Source organism: Phascolarctos cinereus, unplaced genomic scaffold (assembly GCF_003287225.1).
Source record: "Phascolarctos cinereus isolate Bilbo 61053 unplaced genomic scaffold, phaCin_HiC Scaffold_5;HRSCAF=322, whole genome shotgun sequence".
NCBI lineage: Eukaryota > Metazoa > Chordata > Mammalia > Diprotodontia > Phascolarctidae > Phascolarctos > Phascolarctos cinereus.
Genome location: NW_027555958.1, coordinates 261,591,722 through 261,607,990, shown reverse-complemented (window position 1 = coordinate 261,607,990; position 16,269 = coordinate 261,591,722). Strand labels below are relative to the sequence as shown.

The following is a 16,269-nucleotide window of genomic DNA, read 5'->3' as shown; positions in this document are numbered from 1 at the left end:
GAACTCTAATGGATCCCTATTGCCTCTAGGATAAATTATGAACTCCACTGTTTGGCTTCTAAAGCCTGGGCTATTGCAGTCCACCTCTTTGTTTCCAGGCTTTCACCTCTGTGATCCATCCTTTACACAGATGCCAAATCAATATCCTAAGACACAAATCAAACCATATCATTTCCCTAATCAAGAAGCTTCAGTAAAAGGAAGGATAAAACATAAACTCCACTGTTTGACTTCACAATCTGGCCCCAACCCATCTTCCTTGGCTTTTTATATTCATAACAAACTTTCATACATTTCATTTCATCTTCTGTCTCTTTGTCTTTGCACAGGTTTTCCCCACGTCCAAAATGAACTGCCTCCTTACTTCTGACTCATAGAATCTCTAGTTTCCTATGGGAAGCCTATTCTTGTCTCTTCCCTTCTCTTCCCTTCCCCAACTGCAAGTATCCTTTTCTTTGAAATTACTTTGTATGTGCTGTGTGTGTGTGTGTGTGTGTGTGTGTGTGTGTTTCCATCAATAAAATGTAAGCTTCTTGAGAGTAGGGGTTGTTTCATTTTTATCCTTGTATCTCCCAAACCTAGCACACTGCCTGGTACCTAGTAGGATCTTACTTAATAAATGCCTGATAAATTCAATTGAATTAGGGAAGGAAGAAGATCATACTGCAGATGAAGAGCTAAATCCATCCCAAAATGCACTGTGGAGAAGTAGGACAGCAAGAGACTTTTTGAACCCTGCTGTTGTCCTCTAAGTTACTCAGACAATACAGATCCATGTAGAGGGGAATACTTGTTCAGGTCATGTCTAATGGGGTCTTTGAATGTTTTGTGTTTCTGTATCTGTGCATGGGCTCCTGATGGTCCTCATTTTGGGGGGGAAGGGGGGGAGAGGGAGAGGAAAGCTGTACCATACACAGAAATACATACATACATATATATATATATATATATATATATATGTATATATATACACACACACACATATATATATATACACACACATATATATGTATGTATACACATATACATACATATATACATATATATATATATACATATATATCTCAAAGCCACTAAAGCTCAGAATAAACAGAAATTCATAAGGAATATGAAAGACAACAAAATGGGCAATGGGAGATTTCAGCTTCATTGGAGAAGGGTGAAGGAAGAAAATCAAAGAACAAATAGGACTATTGCTTGGGATAAAAGAGACAGTAATAATGGCTAGAACACGTTACTTCATATTTTGTTTGTTTTCTCTGCCAAGGAGAATTACTTTTGAATTGGAGAAGACAGAATAAAAATGGCTAGGTGGTTGAAACCCCATTTGTCCAGAGATAGTAAGAAGATACTTTGCTACCTTTGACAAGTTAAGATCATCAGATTGCAGCAAACTACATCACAGTATTCTGAAAGCATGGGCAGATATGAATGCTGTGTATCTGTGATCTTTGAAAGATTGGAGCAAACATAACAGAAGAAAGGTGGATGTCCCTCTTTTTTTATAAAAACAAAAAGAGCAAAGCTTATAAATAATAATTTTTAAAATTCCTACTATAATTATAGAATATATTATGCAAATTATAAAATTATGCAAGATCTCTTGGATGATTTAATAATACATTAACATTCTTATTTGAGGACCCTTTGATCATTAATATGAGGTGAGACATAATATGATGAACATCAAAGATATTCACCACTCTCCAGTGCAGAATCTATATTGAAGAGAAATTATAAATGATTAGGTCCTCCATATGATCCTATTTGTGAATCATACATTGTAGGGCCTCATGATTGAGATCAGTAGTCAGTACAAAAATTTGACTTAGCTATCCACACAAGCAAACCAAGTGGAAGAAGAATATCTATTGTCCAAACTGTGATATGTATTTGAATGGACAATCTATTGAGTTTAAATAGATAGATGATGGAGTGACAAAAAGACATATAATTCTGAGCAGACACTGCAAATGGACAGTGAACTGTGCCCAAATTTAAAGAGGAGAATAGTGGCTTCAATTGCCTTTGATAAGTTGCAAAGTTACTTTAATGAGCTTAATCTTCTCCTTAAAATACAGGCCTATGCTTTTAAAGGTTTTTTTTCAATGTTATATGACTGAAAGTTAGAGAACACTATATTTTCCATGTAAATGAAATTGAGGATCACACAAACAACACTGAAGAGGTGCATAATAGACTTGAGTAGGTTGTAATACATTACAAATAAGGCAAAAGAGAAGTGGAGGAAAAGTATGACATCAAAGAAATGTATTAGCAAAGACAGATTGGTTATGTCATGAAAGTGGTAAATAACCAAAGGACATCCTATGTGCTCCACTGGCATTTTTTTATGTCAAGAGAAAACAAAGGAAGCTCCTGCTATGATAAACCTATAAGAAGCCATGGAAAAGAATTGCATAGGATGGATAGGCACAGATGGATGATGATCCACATCACTGAAGGGAATACTCACATCAATGAGATCACAGGTCTATTAATATTCAGAGGTTATTAAAGGAATGATTTATCAAGTCCTAGAAAAGGAAATTAAGTCACTGAAAGCCAGCTTGGTTTCATCAATACCAAGTCCCGTCAGCTAACTTCATTTCATATTTTTTGACAGTTACTTTGCTGATATATCAGAGAGATGATGTAGATAAAGTTTACCTCAATTTTAATGAAGCACTTGTCAAGGTCTCATATTATTCCTGTGGACAAGTTGGAAAGAGTTGTGCTAGATGACATTATACATAGGCACATTCAAAGCAGTTTCAATGGCTAAACACAAAGAATTAGTGGTCTGAAGTTAACTTGAAGTCTCTGATGGATTACCCCAGAGATACATGCTTGGCCCTGTGCTCATTAAGTTTTATCAATTGTCACTTTTTGTAAATAATACAAAGCTATAAGTGACAGCTAACATGTGGAATGACAGTCAGTATCCAAAAAGATCTCAAAGGATGAAATCTTTGGATTGATCCAAAAAATTAACATTTAAAGGGGACAAATGTAAAGTTTTCAATGCAGGTTCAAATCAACCTCACAAATATGAAGTGTGGGGATGCATAGCTAGGAAGCAGTTCATTTGAAAAACATCTGGCAGTTCTGATGAATTGTAAGTTCAATATTTGCCAGCAGCATAATATGGCAGCCAAAAAAAAAAAGCTAATGTAATCGTAGGCCATGCTGAGAGGTATTATGTACAGAACTAGGAAGGTTTTAATATAATTGCACATTATACTTTAAGCAGACTAAATGTAGACTATTATTTTTAGTTCTGTGAAACAAATTTTAGAAACAAATTTGTTCAGAAGCAAATTTTTGTGAAATAGCACAAGATGTGGGGGAATCAATATGAGGAAGGGCCTTGAAACCATGCCATATGAAAATCAGATGAAAAATCTAGAGATGTTTAGCCTAGAAAAAAAGAAGAGAGACACAATAACCATATTCTAGTATTTGAAGAATATAGAAAAGAGATTGACCACACCTATCAAAACTAGGAGCAAAGGGTTGAAGTGGTAAAGCAACAAATTTTGGCTTTGATATTAGGGAAAATGTCCTAATAATCTGAGCAAATCAAATGTGGAATAGACTGTTTAGGAGAAGAGTAGTTTCCTTCTCATCAGTAGTCTTCAAGCAAAGGCTGGATGAATATTGAGCACACTGTCAAGGGGATTCTTGTTAAGGATGAGTTATACTAGATCCCTTTCAACTCTGAAATTCTGTGAATCCCACCTCTTCCAAGAAGTCTTTTCAGACTATTCCAGATTTCTTTTTTTCTATGAATTTTTGTTGCACGTAATGACAATACAATAAAATTATTATTTTTATTACTTTCTCATCTGTTTGTAATAGATTTGCACCTTGAAGATCAGGGACCACACATCACACTACTTATATATCCTTCTTGTGTTATGTATTCCCATAGCACTTCTGTTTAGGTCTCCTCAAATTCCATGACCTACTCTTTTACTCCGCAACCACACACACTGAGTGGTCTCACCTTGTATCTCATCATTGCCTACAAGTATTCTGCTTCTTTAATCAAAGCTCTAACATTCCCTTATCTTCCCATAACCTCCTATCATTCAATCTCTCCATATGCCTCAGTACTCTTAAACCTATTCTTTGCCCTCCTTGAGATCTCCAATTTCTGCACCCCCTCCTCCAGTACTTTCTCAAGCCATTACCCTACTCTGATTTCACTTTCTTCTCCCTTACAATCTTGACTCTATACTTAGAAAATCCAACTCTTCACTCCCTTTCACTTCCATCTCCTATTTCCAGTCACACTTTTCCAAATCTTAGCCCTCAATTTCTGGACCTCATTGTCCTTATCTTTAAAAAGGGGGTAATTATACTTACCTGCTTGAAGGCAGGATTCTGTTCCTAAGATCTAAGATTCTAGCATGCAATAGGCCAAAAATCTTATTATTTTATGACCCTTTTTACTTCATAATGGTTATAGCATTCACTTATCCAATTCAAGAGAAATTACTGTTCCAACTGAACATGCTTCTTCTGGAGTATCCATGTTCCTTTGTTTTCCCCTCAGACTTTGTCATAATGTTGTAGTTGATATGTGTTTCCCCCTGGTTATTTGTAACTAATGTGCCACGTGTTTCCAAATTTCAGGTAGATGACCTGAAAGCCAAACTGGCCCTCCAGGAATTAGAGCTCAGGCAGAAGAATGAAGATGCTGACAAACTAATTCGGGTGGTCGGAGTGGAGACAGAGAAAGTGAGCAAAGAGAAAGCCATTGCTGATGAAGAGGAACAGAAAGTGGCGCTAATCATGTTGGAGGTCAAGCAGAAGCAAAAGGACTGTGAGGAAGATCTGGCCAAAGCAGAGCCAGCTCTCACAGCAGCCCAAGCAGCTCTCAACACTCTCAATAAGGTAGGGAAATAAAACATAAAACCCTGTAACACTGTACAGCCTCCTTGATGAGTTCTGTAATCACTCAAAAAAGTTTGACCTAAGTATCCACACAGGAAAAACCGAGTAAATGAAGACTAGTGCTCCCACTAGGATTTACAGTTCAATAGACTGGACCAGTGTATATGGCTTAGACAGATATTGCAGATCAACAGTGAACCTGTCCTAGGGTTGAATACGAGGGAGAGAACCAACTAGATTGCATTTGGGAAGTTAGGCAGTATTTTAAATGGTCCTAAGCTTGACTTGACACAAAGGCCCATCCTTTTAATACCTGCTTTCTCCTGGTTATGTTTCTGACTGTGAAGCATAAGCTCTCTGAGGAATTAATGTTTCAGTTCACCCAAAAGTTGATGGAGAAATTGATAGTTGGTATCATTTGCACTAAAGGCAGTGGAAAAGGTCTCATCAAAAATATATGGGAAAAAGAGGTATACTAATGGTGTAGTAAGAAGGAGACGGGTATGCAGAGACATGTTTAACAACCAACTGCATGACTCTTTTTTATTATAATATTCTATTTTTCCCAGTTGCATGTAAAAACAATTTTAACATTCATTTTTTAGAGTTTTGAGTTCTAAATTCTTTCCCTGCTTCCCTTGCCTCCCTATCCTGTGACAGTAAGCAATTTGATATATGTTATGCATGTGTGGTCATACAAAACATATTTCTAAATTAGTCACATTGTGAAAGAAAACACAGACCAAAAAAAATATTAAAAAATAAAGTGAAAAATATTGTGCTTTGATCTGTATTCAGACTCCATCAGTTCTTTTTCATCATGAGTCCTATAAAATTGTACATGACTCATTTTTAAGGTTTATCTTCATTATTAACATTTTCTCTATTACTTTATTAAGTGTGGACAAATAACAAAATAATAAACCAAAATCTGATTTGTAGTGTGTGACAATTTCCAAGGTATAAGTGCTCACATTAAATTCAAGCTGTTTCCAGCACACGCCTGGAGTGAGGCATGACAAAAGGAGTCATATGCTCCATTGGTACGTATTTAATGTCAAGAAATAGAAAGGGAAGTTCATAAATCCCCTTTTGATTTTATGGAAGAATATAGATAATAGTTGTAAAAGACAAAAAGTTGTGGATGGGTTGCAGTCTGCCCCATTGGTTAAGGAGGGAGAGTATCCATATCATAGTAAATCTCTAAGGCCATCTATTCAGTTATAAACCCACTATGATTAGGGTTACTGGTAGGGGTATACCCACTGATTAAGGAGTTGCAGCTCCTTGAAACATTGACCTACTGGAGTGCATAGAGAGGTGGGCAAGCAGGATGATGAGACTAGAGGCTATGTTTTATCAGGATCAGATGGTCAATAAATAAGTATTGAGTGTATACTATGTTCTAAGCACTATACTAAACGATAGACTACAAAGAAAGGTAAAAATTTCATCTCTGTCCTCAAGTAGTTCTCACATTCTAATGGAAGAGACAACATGCAAATGACTATGTACATACAAGAAATATGCAGTATAAATGGAAGGTGATCCCAGAGAGAGAGCACTGGGGGTAGAGGGGAAAGTAGAGATCTCTTACAGAAAATGGAATTTGATCTGAGTCTTGATGGATGCCAGGGAAGTTAGGAGGAAGAGACATTCCAGCCATGGAAGATAGCCAGTGGAAAGTAATAGGACTGGGAGATGGAGTGTCAAGGGTAAGGAACATCAGGTGGGCCCATGGGATCATAGACTATGTTAGGTGGAATAGAATATAAGAATATAAGAAAACTGGAAAGATGGGAAGGGGCCAAGTTGTGAAAGCCTTTAAATACCAAACAGAAGATTTCATTTTTGATCCTAGAAATAATTGGTGTTTATTGAAATGAGTAGACTCTGCATTTTAGGAAAATTACTTTAGCAGATAGATTGGGGTATAGAAAGATTTGAGACAGAGAGATCAACTAGAAGGCAACTGTAACAGTTCAAATGTGATATGATGACAGCCTGCACTAGAATGATAGCTGTTTAGAGATACAAACAAGAGATATTGTCATAGTTGAAATAATGAGACTTGGAGTGGATTAGATCTGTGGAGCAAGTAAGAAAGAGGAGTTGAGAATAACGGTGAATTTGTGAGTGACTGTGAGGATGGTGGTTCCCTTCAGTAATAGGAAAGTTAAAAAGACACACACAATGGATTATACTTTAAAACTTTCACTGGCACCACAAAGGCTTTCCTAATCATTGACTTTCCCAAACAATTTGTGTTTATGTCTATCTATAATAACCATGTATGTCTCAATGAAAAGTCATAGATTTTTCTCTAGATGGAACTTTAGGTAGATCCCAAGTGTGGATAGAGACCTGGAGTCTAGGCAAAGACAGCTGGAAAGACATGGCTTCCTGTCTTGCAAATATCTCTGTGCAGAAAAATAACGCTTTGCTATCAAGACAGCAAGCATAGTTAGAACACCCCGTGGAACAAAGTAGATTAATTAAAGAGAATGAAGTCTAGTTGGGTTATAGGGTGTTCATTTGCATGTGGAATGAAAATTAATTTATAATAATCCTATCTTTTATTCATGACATACTACATATCTTGAAGAATGTGAACTTCTGTTTCTGGTTGAATGTAAAATAATTGCATATTTTTAATGGGCTGAGAGTTTGTAGAAATGTTGAAAATACATAGCTGATTTTCAGCTAATCATTTAGGGAAATATGTGAAATCACTAAGGAGTTGCCATTGATTTTCCTCTGATGAGTCATGATATTTAAAATTCAGAAAGCTGCTTCAGAGCTGTTCTTTCAGACAGATAACTCTGGAGCTTAGCTTCATTAGTGACTAGGTACAAAGCAAGCCCATTCATTTACTTCTAACAAACTCATCTCCTTTCAGACCAATCTAACAGAGCTGAAATCCTTCGGCTCACCTCCTTTGGCCGTCAGTAATGTCACTGCTGCAGTAATGGTTCTCATGGCCCCTGGAGGGAAAGTACCCAAAGATCGAAGCTGGAAAGCTGCCAAGGTTACCATGGCCCGAGTTGATGGCTTTCTGGACTCCCTGGTGAACTTTAACAAGGAGGACATACATGAGAACTGCCTCAAAGCTATCCGACCATATCTTCAAGACCCAGAGTTCAATCCTGAGTTTGTGGCCTCTAAGTCTTATGCAGCAGCTGGCCTCTGCTCCTGGGTCATAAATATTGTGAGGTTTTACGAGGTATTCTGTGACGTGGAACCCAAGCGGCAAGCCCTGAGTAAAGCAAGTTTGGATCTTGTTACTGCCCAAGAAAAACTGGCAGCCATTAAAGTCAAGATTGCTGTAAGTTGAAACTAAAACCCTTGAAATTATTATTATTAATTCATTAAAAAACATTTGTTAAATGCCTACCACTTCCCAGGAATGGTACTGAGAGGAATACAAAGGCAAAAACAAAGCTGTCCCTGCCTTCAAGAACTTCCATTTTTTTGGTGCAAATAATGTGCACAGAAAATTTTTACTGTATGTGTACAAATATATATGTGTAAAAAGATAGACAGATAGACACACATCCTGGATTTCCTAGTACTAATGAAATAACAGGACAAAACGATGTCTAGTAGGTGAGGGCAATAACAACCAAAAGGGATCAAGATAGTCTTCTAGGAGGAAGTGACATTTGAACTGAACTTTGAAGAAAGCTAAGGATTCTAAGAGTCAGGAGTAAGAAGACAGTAGCATTCTGACTATGGGAGACAACTTGGGTAAAAATACAGAGAAGGCCATAAAAATGTCTTCTATGAAGTTTATATATGGAATCCAGCTTGGCTGGGATAGAGATGCTTGAAAGGGAGCTGGAAATGTGAAAGAATTAAATGCCAATCCTTTAATATCTACTTTTCTGCATGTTATCTCTCACTTCATTTTCCTCCCTGTATTACTCGACCATAAAATTAAGGACTTGAATTCCACACTGTCCTCTCTTCTCAAGTCCTTTGCCCCCTTACCCTATCACTGATCATGCTTTGCCAAATCCACACCTGGATTACTCCCATCATTTGCTCCCTCTGTTCATACCTACATCTTGTTCAATGAAGCCATAGGAAGTTGCACAAGTGTACTGACTGGGTTCACCACAAATACATATTATGTGACTGCAACTGGGCCCTCACTTCAACATAGCAATCCTTTAATCTTCCCTAGGTAGTTAATTCTCTGTCTCACTATCTTCAGAAGTTATTCCAAACTTCCTCTTCTCTCCTCAAGCTTCCCACACTTCCCTCTCTCCCTACCCTCTCTCACCATTTACTTCACTGAGGAAATTAAGGCTATTTAACATGAAGTTTATCTCTTCCCCTTCCCTTCTCCTCAAAATCCCTTGACAAAATCCCTTATTCTTTCTTCCTTTCCTCCAGTCTCTAATAATGAAATGATCCTTCTCCTTGCCATGGCCAACATTTCTATGTTTGCTGTTTATCTTATGCCCTCCCATTTTCTTCAACAAATTGGCCCCTCAATTATCTCCCCTTTTTTTAAACTACATATGACAATATTTGTTATTTTTTTTCCTTTTTGAAATTAATCTGTCCTTTCCACTACCTCCCTCAACCCGCCTGAGCAGTTAAAAGAAAGAGAAATGAGAAATAAAGATCTCAGTACATAGTTGCATAGTCCGGCAAAACAATTTCATACATTGACCTTGTCCAAAAATATGTTTCTTTCTGCATTTTAATTTTATCATCTTTCTTCCAGGAAGTCAATACATGTCTCATCTTCTTTCTTTTGGACATCTAGTATATCATTTTGTTGATCAGAATTCTAAAGGCTTTCAGTTATTTTTCTCTATATTGTTATCATTGTAACAATTGCTCTCCTAGTTCTAACTCACTTTGCTCTCCATCAGCTCAGTCTTCCATTTTCCTCTGAAGCTATTTCACTGTTTCTTTTGGCACAATAATATTTCATTACATTTACATAACACAATTTGTTTAGCCATTCCTCAATGAAAGGACATTCCCTTAGTTTCTAATTTTTTTGCTACCACAAAACTAGCTGCTATAAATATTTTTATACCTTTAGACCCTCTTCATGTAAGTGCTGATAGCTTGTGGATATTTTTCTTTGAAACTGCCTGCTTACGTCCTTTGACCAAAATTTATATATTAGGAATAGCTCTTAGTCTTAGAAATTTTAATCAGTTCCTTATATCTCTTGGAAATGAGACCTTCATCAAAAAAACTCACTGCAAGTATTTTCCCCAGTTACCTATCTCCTTTCTTATATTTACATTAGATTTGTTTGTACAAAAATTTAACTTTTATATAATCAAAATTGTCCATTTTATCTTGTGTGATCTTCTCTATCACTTGTTTAGTAATGAACTCTTTTCCAAGCCATAGATCCTAAAGGTAACCTCTTCCTTGTTCTTCTAATTCATTTATGATGACTTTTCATAGGTTATGTATAGAACGGGATCTTATCTCGGTATGAAGTGTGAAGTACTAGTCTAAACCTAATTTTTGCTCTGATGATTCCATCAGTTTTCCTAGTAGTTTTTGTCATATGGTAGGTGCTTCTCGCAAAAACTGAGGTCTTTGGTTTTTCAAATGTTATGCTACTGTGTTTGTTTTGTTTCTTAATGTTGTGTATCTAATCTGTTCCACTGATCAACTTCTCTCTTTTTTCTGACCAGTACAAAATCACATTAGTCACTACTGTTTTGTAATATAGTTTGAGATCTGAAACTGATAGACTCCCTTTCTTTCTCTTTTTTTATTGAGATTCTAGAAATTGTCATTCCTCCATAAGAATTTTATAATAATTTTTCTTGTCCTATAAAATATTCCTTTGGGAGTTTTATTGGTATGGCAATAAATAAGCAAATTAGTTTGGCTAGAATTGTCTTTTTTATATTGGCTCAACCTACTCATAAGCAATGAATGTTTCTTTAATAATTTAGGTCTGTCATTCTTTCTGCTAAGAAATGATGAGTTCATACAGTCCCCGGATGAATTTTAGCACATGCAGTTACAAATATTTTATAGCTTCTGAGTTTTTTTTATGGATTTTCTCTTTGTAGCCCTCCTTGCTGTTTTATTGTCTATATATAGAAATCCTGATGATTTATGTGAACTTATTTTATAGCCTGCAACTTTGTTTTTATTTTGTCTAATCTTTAGTTGACTCTTTGAGATTCTTCAAGTATACTGTAATATCATGATGGTGATAATGTTGCTTCCTTTTTACTTGTGCTTATCCATTCAGTTTATTTTTCTTATTGTCTTTCTTTAATTAATAGTTCCACTACTAACTTAAGTAGAAGTTGTGACAATAGGCATACTTGTAAACTCTGGTCTTATTGGAAAGGCTTCCTACTTCTCTCACATTATGTATGTTTTCTCAGTCCATCAATAAATATTTATTAAGCTACTGTTATATGCCAGGTACCATGCTAAGTGCTAGGGAAGTAAAGAAATGCAAAAGACATTCCCTGCTTTCCAGGAGCTCACAGTCTTGTGAGGTCAAGCAAACAACTATGTATAAATAAATTACAAACAAGATAAATTAGATTTAGTCAACAGAGGGAAGGCACTAGAATTAAGAGGATTGAGAAACGCTTCCTGTAGAAAATGGGATTTTAGTTGGGACCTGAAGAAAGCCAGGAGGCAGAAATGAGGAGGGAGAGAATTCCAGGCATGGAGGACAGTCAGTAAAAAATACGCATTGTGTCTTGTTTGAGGAGATGGAGTGTTTTGTTTAAAGAGATGGAGTGAATTTTGTTTGAGGAACAGCAAAGAGAGAGGTGGTACTGGATCACAGATTAAGGTGTACAAAGACAGGAAAAGTGGTGGGGGCAGAGGGAGGAAGAAAAGCTTTGAATGTTATAGGGAGTCACTGGAGTTTATTGAATGGGGGACAGGGTAGTAGTTTAACATTTTAGGATTTAGATAAATATTACTATATTAAGGAAAGCTCCATTTATTCCTGTGATTTTTAGAATTTTTAGTAGGAATAGCTGTCTTTTTAGAACCTATTGATATAATCATATAGCTTATGTTATTTATATTAATAACATGGTTTGTTGTAATTATCCTCTTCCTTATGTTGAAGAACCTAAACATAATGTGTAATATTTCTAATATGTTCATTAGGGACATTGGCCTATAATTTTCTTCTCTGTTTTGTCTCTCCCTGGTTTAGATTGGAAAATCGTATTTACATAGTAGAAAGACCTTAGAAGGGTAATTTCTTTTCATGTTATTGCAAACAATTTATGTGGTAATGGTGCTGCAGTTTCATGGTGGGTCGTGGTGGTCATCTCAAATGAATTTAGAGTCAGACCACCTCTTACGCAAGTTCAGGCATTTATTGAGGATTAATGCCCCTCAGAAATGGAATAAGTTCCAAAAGGAACCAGAAACTTAGAAAGACAAGACAGGTAATTTTATACTGTAATGATGCTCATTACACAACAGAAATTATGAATATTAAAAAGGCAGGAGGGGCTTGTTAGGGGATTCGGTAATAGAGGAGGGATCCCTTCCGTGGTTGTGTGGTCAAACATCCTGGCTGTGCTACTTTCTGGTTGGCTAGCTACTGTGGTCCTGTGTTGTGCTAAATGGATGATGTGACTGTGATTGAGTACAAGAACACACTTGTTCAAATATGTAAATTGGATCTGGAGGCAGTGGCTAGCTAGAGTCAGTGGCTAGCTAGAGGCAGTGGCTGTATTGAGTCTGGGAGCCTGTGGTGTGGTTAAAGCTAGACTGTGTGATGAAATCAGGACATATGTGCTGTTCAGTGGGGCCTATAAGGAAGTTGGAATATTGGGGCTGAGGGCAATTTTATTAGGATTCCATCAATGAAATTAATTTTTCTTTGAATATTTTATAGAATTCACTTCATTTGGTCCTGGAGATTTTACTCTGGGAGTTCTTATGACTTATTCAAGTTCTTTTTCTGATATTGGGTTATATATACTATTTCTTCCTTTGTTAACTTTTAAAATACTTTAAGTGTCTGTTTCTCTACATTATTACTTGTGTTATTCTTTGTTTCTTCTTCAATTGTTGTGAATTCTTTTTTTTTATTTTTGATATGAACAATTGATTTTCTTCTCTTTTTAAAAATCAGATTAACTGTTTATCTATTTTTTATTTTTTAAAAAGTTTCCAGTCTTATTTATCAATTCAGTGCTCTTTTTGCTTTCAGATTTGTTAGTCTCTTTAATGTTTAGAACTTCTACTAGGTTTTTTAGTAGAGGGTGTTTTATTTGTTATTATTCAAACTTTTTTTAACTGAATGCCCAAATTCGCTAATTTGTTCTTTCTCTATTTTGTTGATGAAACATTGAGAAATGTAAATTTTTCTCTCAGCACTGCTTTAGCTGTATTCCATAAGTTAGATATGTTGTCTCATTATTGTCATTTCCTTTGATAAAATTTCTTTTGTTTCTATTATTTGTTCTTTGACCTACCTACTCTTTCTCCTCAAAGACTGAGTCAATAAGCATTTGCCAAGTGTTTACTAGGTTCCAAACTATAGGGAGAAAAGAATTTCAAAAATATCACCCCTACCTTAAGGAACTTATATACTAATGAGCAAGATAAAACTGGAAAAGTAAACAGGGGCAGTGTTTTGAAGAGATTCCAATGCCAAAGAGATTTTTATACTTGGTCCTGTAGATAATTGGGAGCAACTTAAATTTGTTAAATAGAAGGATGACATGGCTAAATGACTTGGCTAGACCAGCACTTTTAGAAAATCAGCTTGGCTTATGAGTAAAAGATGGATTGGAAAGAGGAGAGACCTGAGACAAACCAACCAGAAGACTATTACAGTAGTCCAGGAGAGAAGTAAAGAAAGAAGAGACATATAAGGGAGATGTGGTGAAGGTAGAAATGACAAGACTTAGCTACAAATTTGATAGGTGGAAGATGTATGAGAGGAATGTTGAAGATGATAGTGTGGTCATGAGCTGGGAGGGTAGTGGTACCCTTGCGAGTAATACAGAAGTTTGAAAGCAAAGAGGGTATTGGGTAATATTTAATGAATTCTGTTTTAGATGTGTTGAGCTTGAGATGTCTATGAGACATCCAGTTTAATATGTCCAAAAGGCAGCTGGCGATTAGCTCAGGTTAAGTCCAAGGACAGAGATTCTTCATCCGTTATTCCCCTTCGTGCACTTTATAGTCTAGCCGAACTGACTTTATTGTTATTACCCACACACTGCAACTTTTCTCCTATCTCCATGCTTTCACTTTGGCTGTCCTCCTTACCTAGTATGTGATCTCTCTTCATCTCTGCTTCATAGAATTCTTTATTTCCTTTTAATGATCATGTCAAGTACTACCTTCTATATGAAACCTTCACTAATTTCCCAACTATTAGTGTGCCCTATCTCCCTAAATTTTCTAGTATTTATTTCATATTTATTCTGCATAAATCTATTTTCTCCCCCAGTAGTATATAAGCATTTTGAGCAGAGAAATTTTTAAGTTTTCTTTTGTCTCCCCAGCACCTGGTACAGTGTTGTTTGATAAATGCATGTTCCTTCATTAAATATCATGATAGAATTATCAAGCTTTGTCCATTGAATAAAAGAAACTTTATTGATGAATAAAGGGAAATTCTACTTACTGACTGAGAGAATCAAATATGTCCCTTGTAGCCTAGATAAAAAGCATGCTAACTCCACTTTGAATCAGTCAGCTCTGGAGAAAGGACTCAGCTGTAGAGTTTTCTCTTTTTATAATTTTTTTGTTTGTTTTTTGTTTATTAATTTATTTACTTTTAGTTTTCAACATTCACTTCCACAAGATTTTGAACTCCAAATTTTCTCCCCATCTTGTCCCCTCTCCCCACCCCAAGACGGCATGCATTCTGAATACCCCTTTCCCTAGTCTGCCCTCCTTTCTATCTTTCCCCCCCCTTCTCTTATCCCCTTCCCCTTCAATTTTCCTGTAGAGCAGGATGGATTTATATACTTCATTGCCTGTATATCTTATTTCCCAGTTGCATGTGAAAACAATTTTTTTTAACATTTGCTTTTAAAACTTTGGGTTCCAAATTTTCTCCTTTCCTCCCCCCACCCACCCACTGTCATTGGGAAGGCAAGCAACTTGATACAGGTTATGCATGTGTAGTCATACAAAAGACTTCCATAGCAGTCATGCTGTGGAAAACTAACTATATTTCCCTTAATCCTATCCAGCCCCCCATTTATTCTATTCCCTCTTTTGACCCTATCCTTCCTTAGAAGTGTTTGCTTCTGATTACCCCCTCTTCCAATCTGCCCTCCTCTCTATCATCCTCCTGCTCTCTTGTCCCCTTCACTCCCATTTTCCTGTAGGGTAAGATAGATTTCCATACCCAATTGAGTATGTATGTTATTCCCTCTTAAGCCAAATCTGATGAGAATAAGATTCACTCGTTCCCTCTCACCTTCCCCCATTTCCCCCCCACTGTAAAAGCCTTTTCTTGTTTGTTTTATGTGAGATAATTTACCCCATTCTGCTTCTCCCTTTCTCTTTTTCCAGTATAATTCTCTTTCACCCCTTAATTTTATTCTCCAGATATCACCCCTTCATCTTCAACTCACCCTGTGCCCTCTATCTATCTATCTATCTATCTATCTATCCATACATACATATAATTACATATGTATGTATATATTACATTATATTGTATCTATTATGTATTATTATAATATATTATTATATTGCATATAATATAATATCGATAGATAGATAGATAGAGATACAGATCTACACGTGCATATGATTTTTTTTCCCTCCAACTACCCTAATACTGACAAAGGTCTCATAAGTTATAAATATCATCTTTCCATGTAGGAATGTAAACAGTTCAACCTTGATAGGTCCCCTTATGATTTCTCTTTCCTGTTTACCTCTTCACAATTCTCTTGAGTCTTGTGTTTGAAAGTCGAATTTTCTATTCAGCTCTGGTCTTTTCATCAAGAATGCTTGAAAGTCCTCTTTTTCACTGAATATCCTATTTTTTTTCCTTGAAGGATTATACTCAGTTTTTCTGAGTAGTTGATTCTTGGTTGCAATCCTATCTCCTTTGCCCTCCAGAGTATTATATTCCAAGCCCTCTGGTCCCTTAATGTAGAAGCTGCTAAATCTTGTGTTATCCTGATTGTGTGTCCATGATACTTGAATTGTTTCTTTCTGGCTGCTTGCAATATTTTCTCCTTGACCTGGGAACTCTGGAATTTGGATACAATATTCCTAGGAGTTTTCCTTTGGGAATCTCTTTCAGGAGGGGTTCAGTGGATTCTTTCAATTTCTATTTTGCTTTCTGGTTCTAAAATATCAGGGCAGTTTTCCTTGATAATTTCTTGAAAGATGATGTCTAGGCTC

General features: G+C 36.2%; 1 protein-coding gene across 1 annotated transcript in view; it reads left to right on the top strand.

Annotated features, from left to right (window-relative positions):
- DNAH9 (dynein axonemal heavy chain 9) overlaps nucleotides 1–16,269 on the top strand; it is a 458,278-nt gene that overhangs the window by 297,920 nt on the left and 144,089 nt on the right. Inside the window, 2 exon segments of the mRNA XM_020965915.2 lie at nucleotides 4,642–4,902; nucleotides 7,802–8,227. Of these exon segments, the coding sequence (XP_020821574.1) occupies nucleotides 4,642–4,902; nucleotides 7,802–8,227 (687 nt within the window).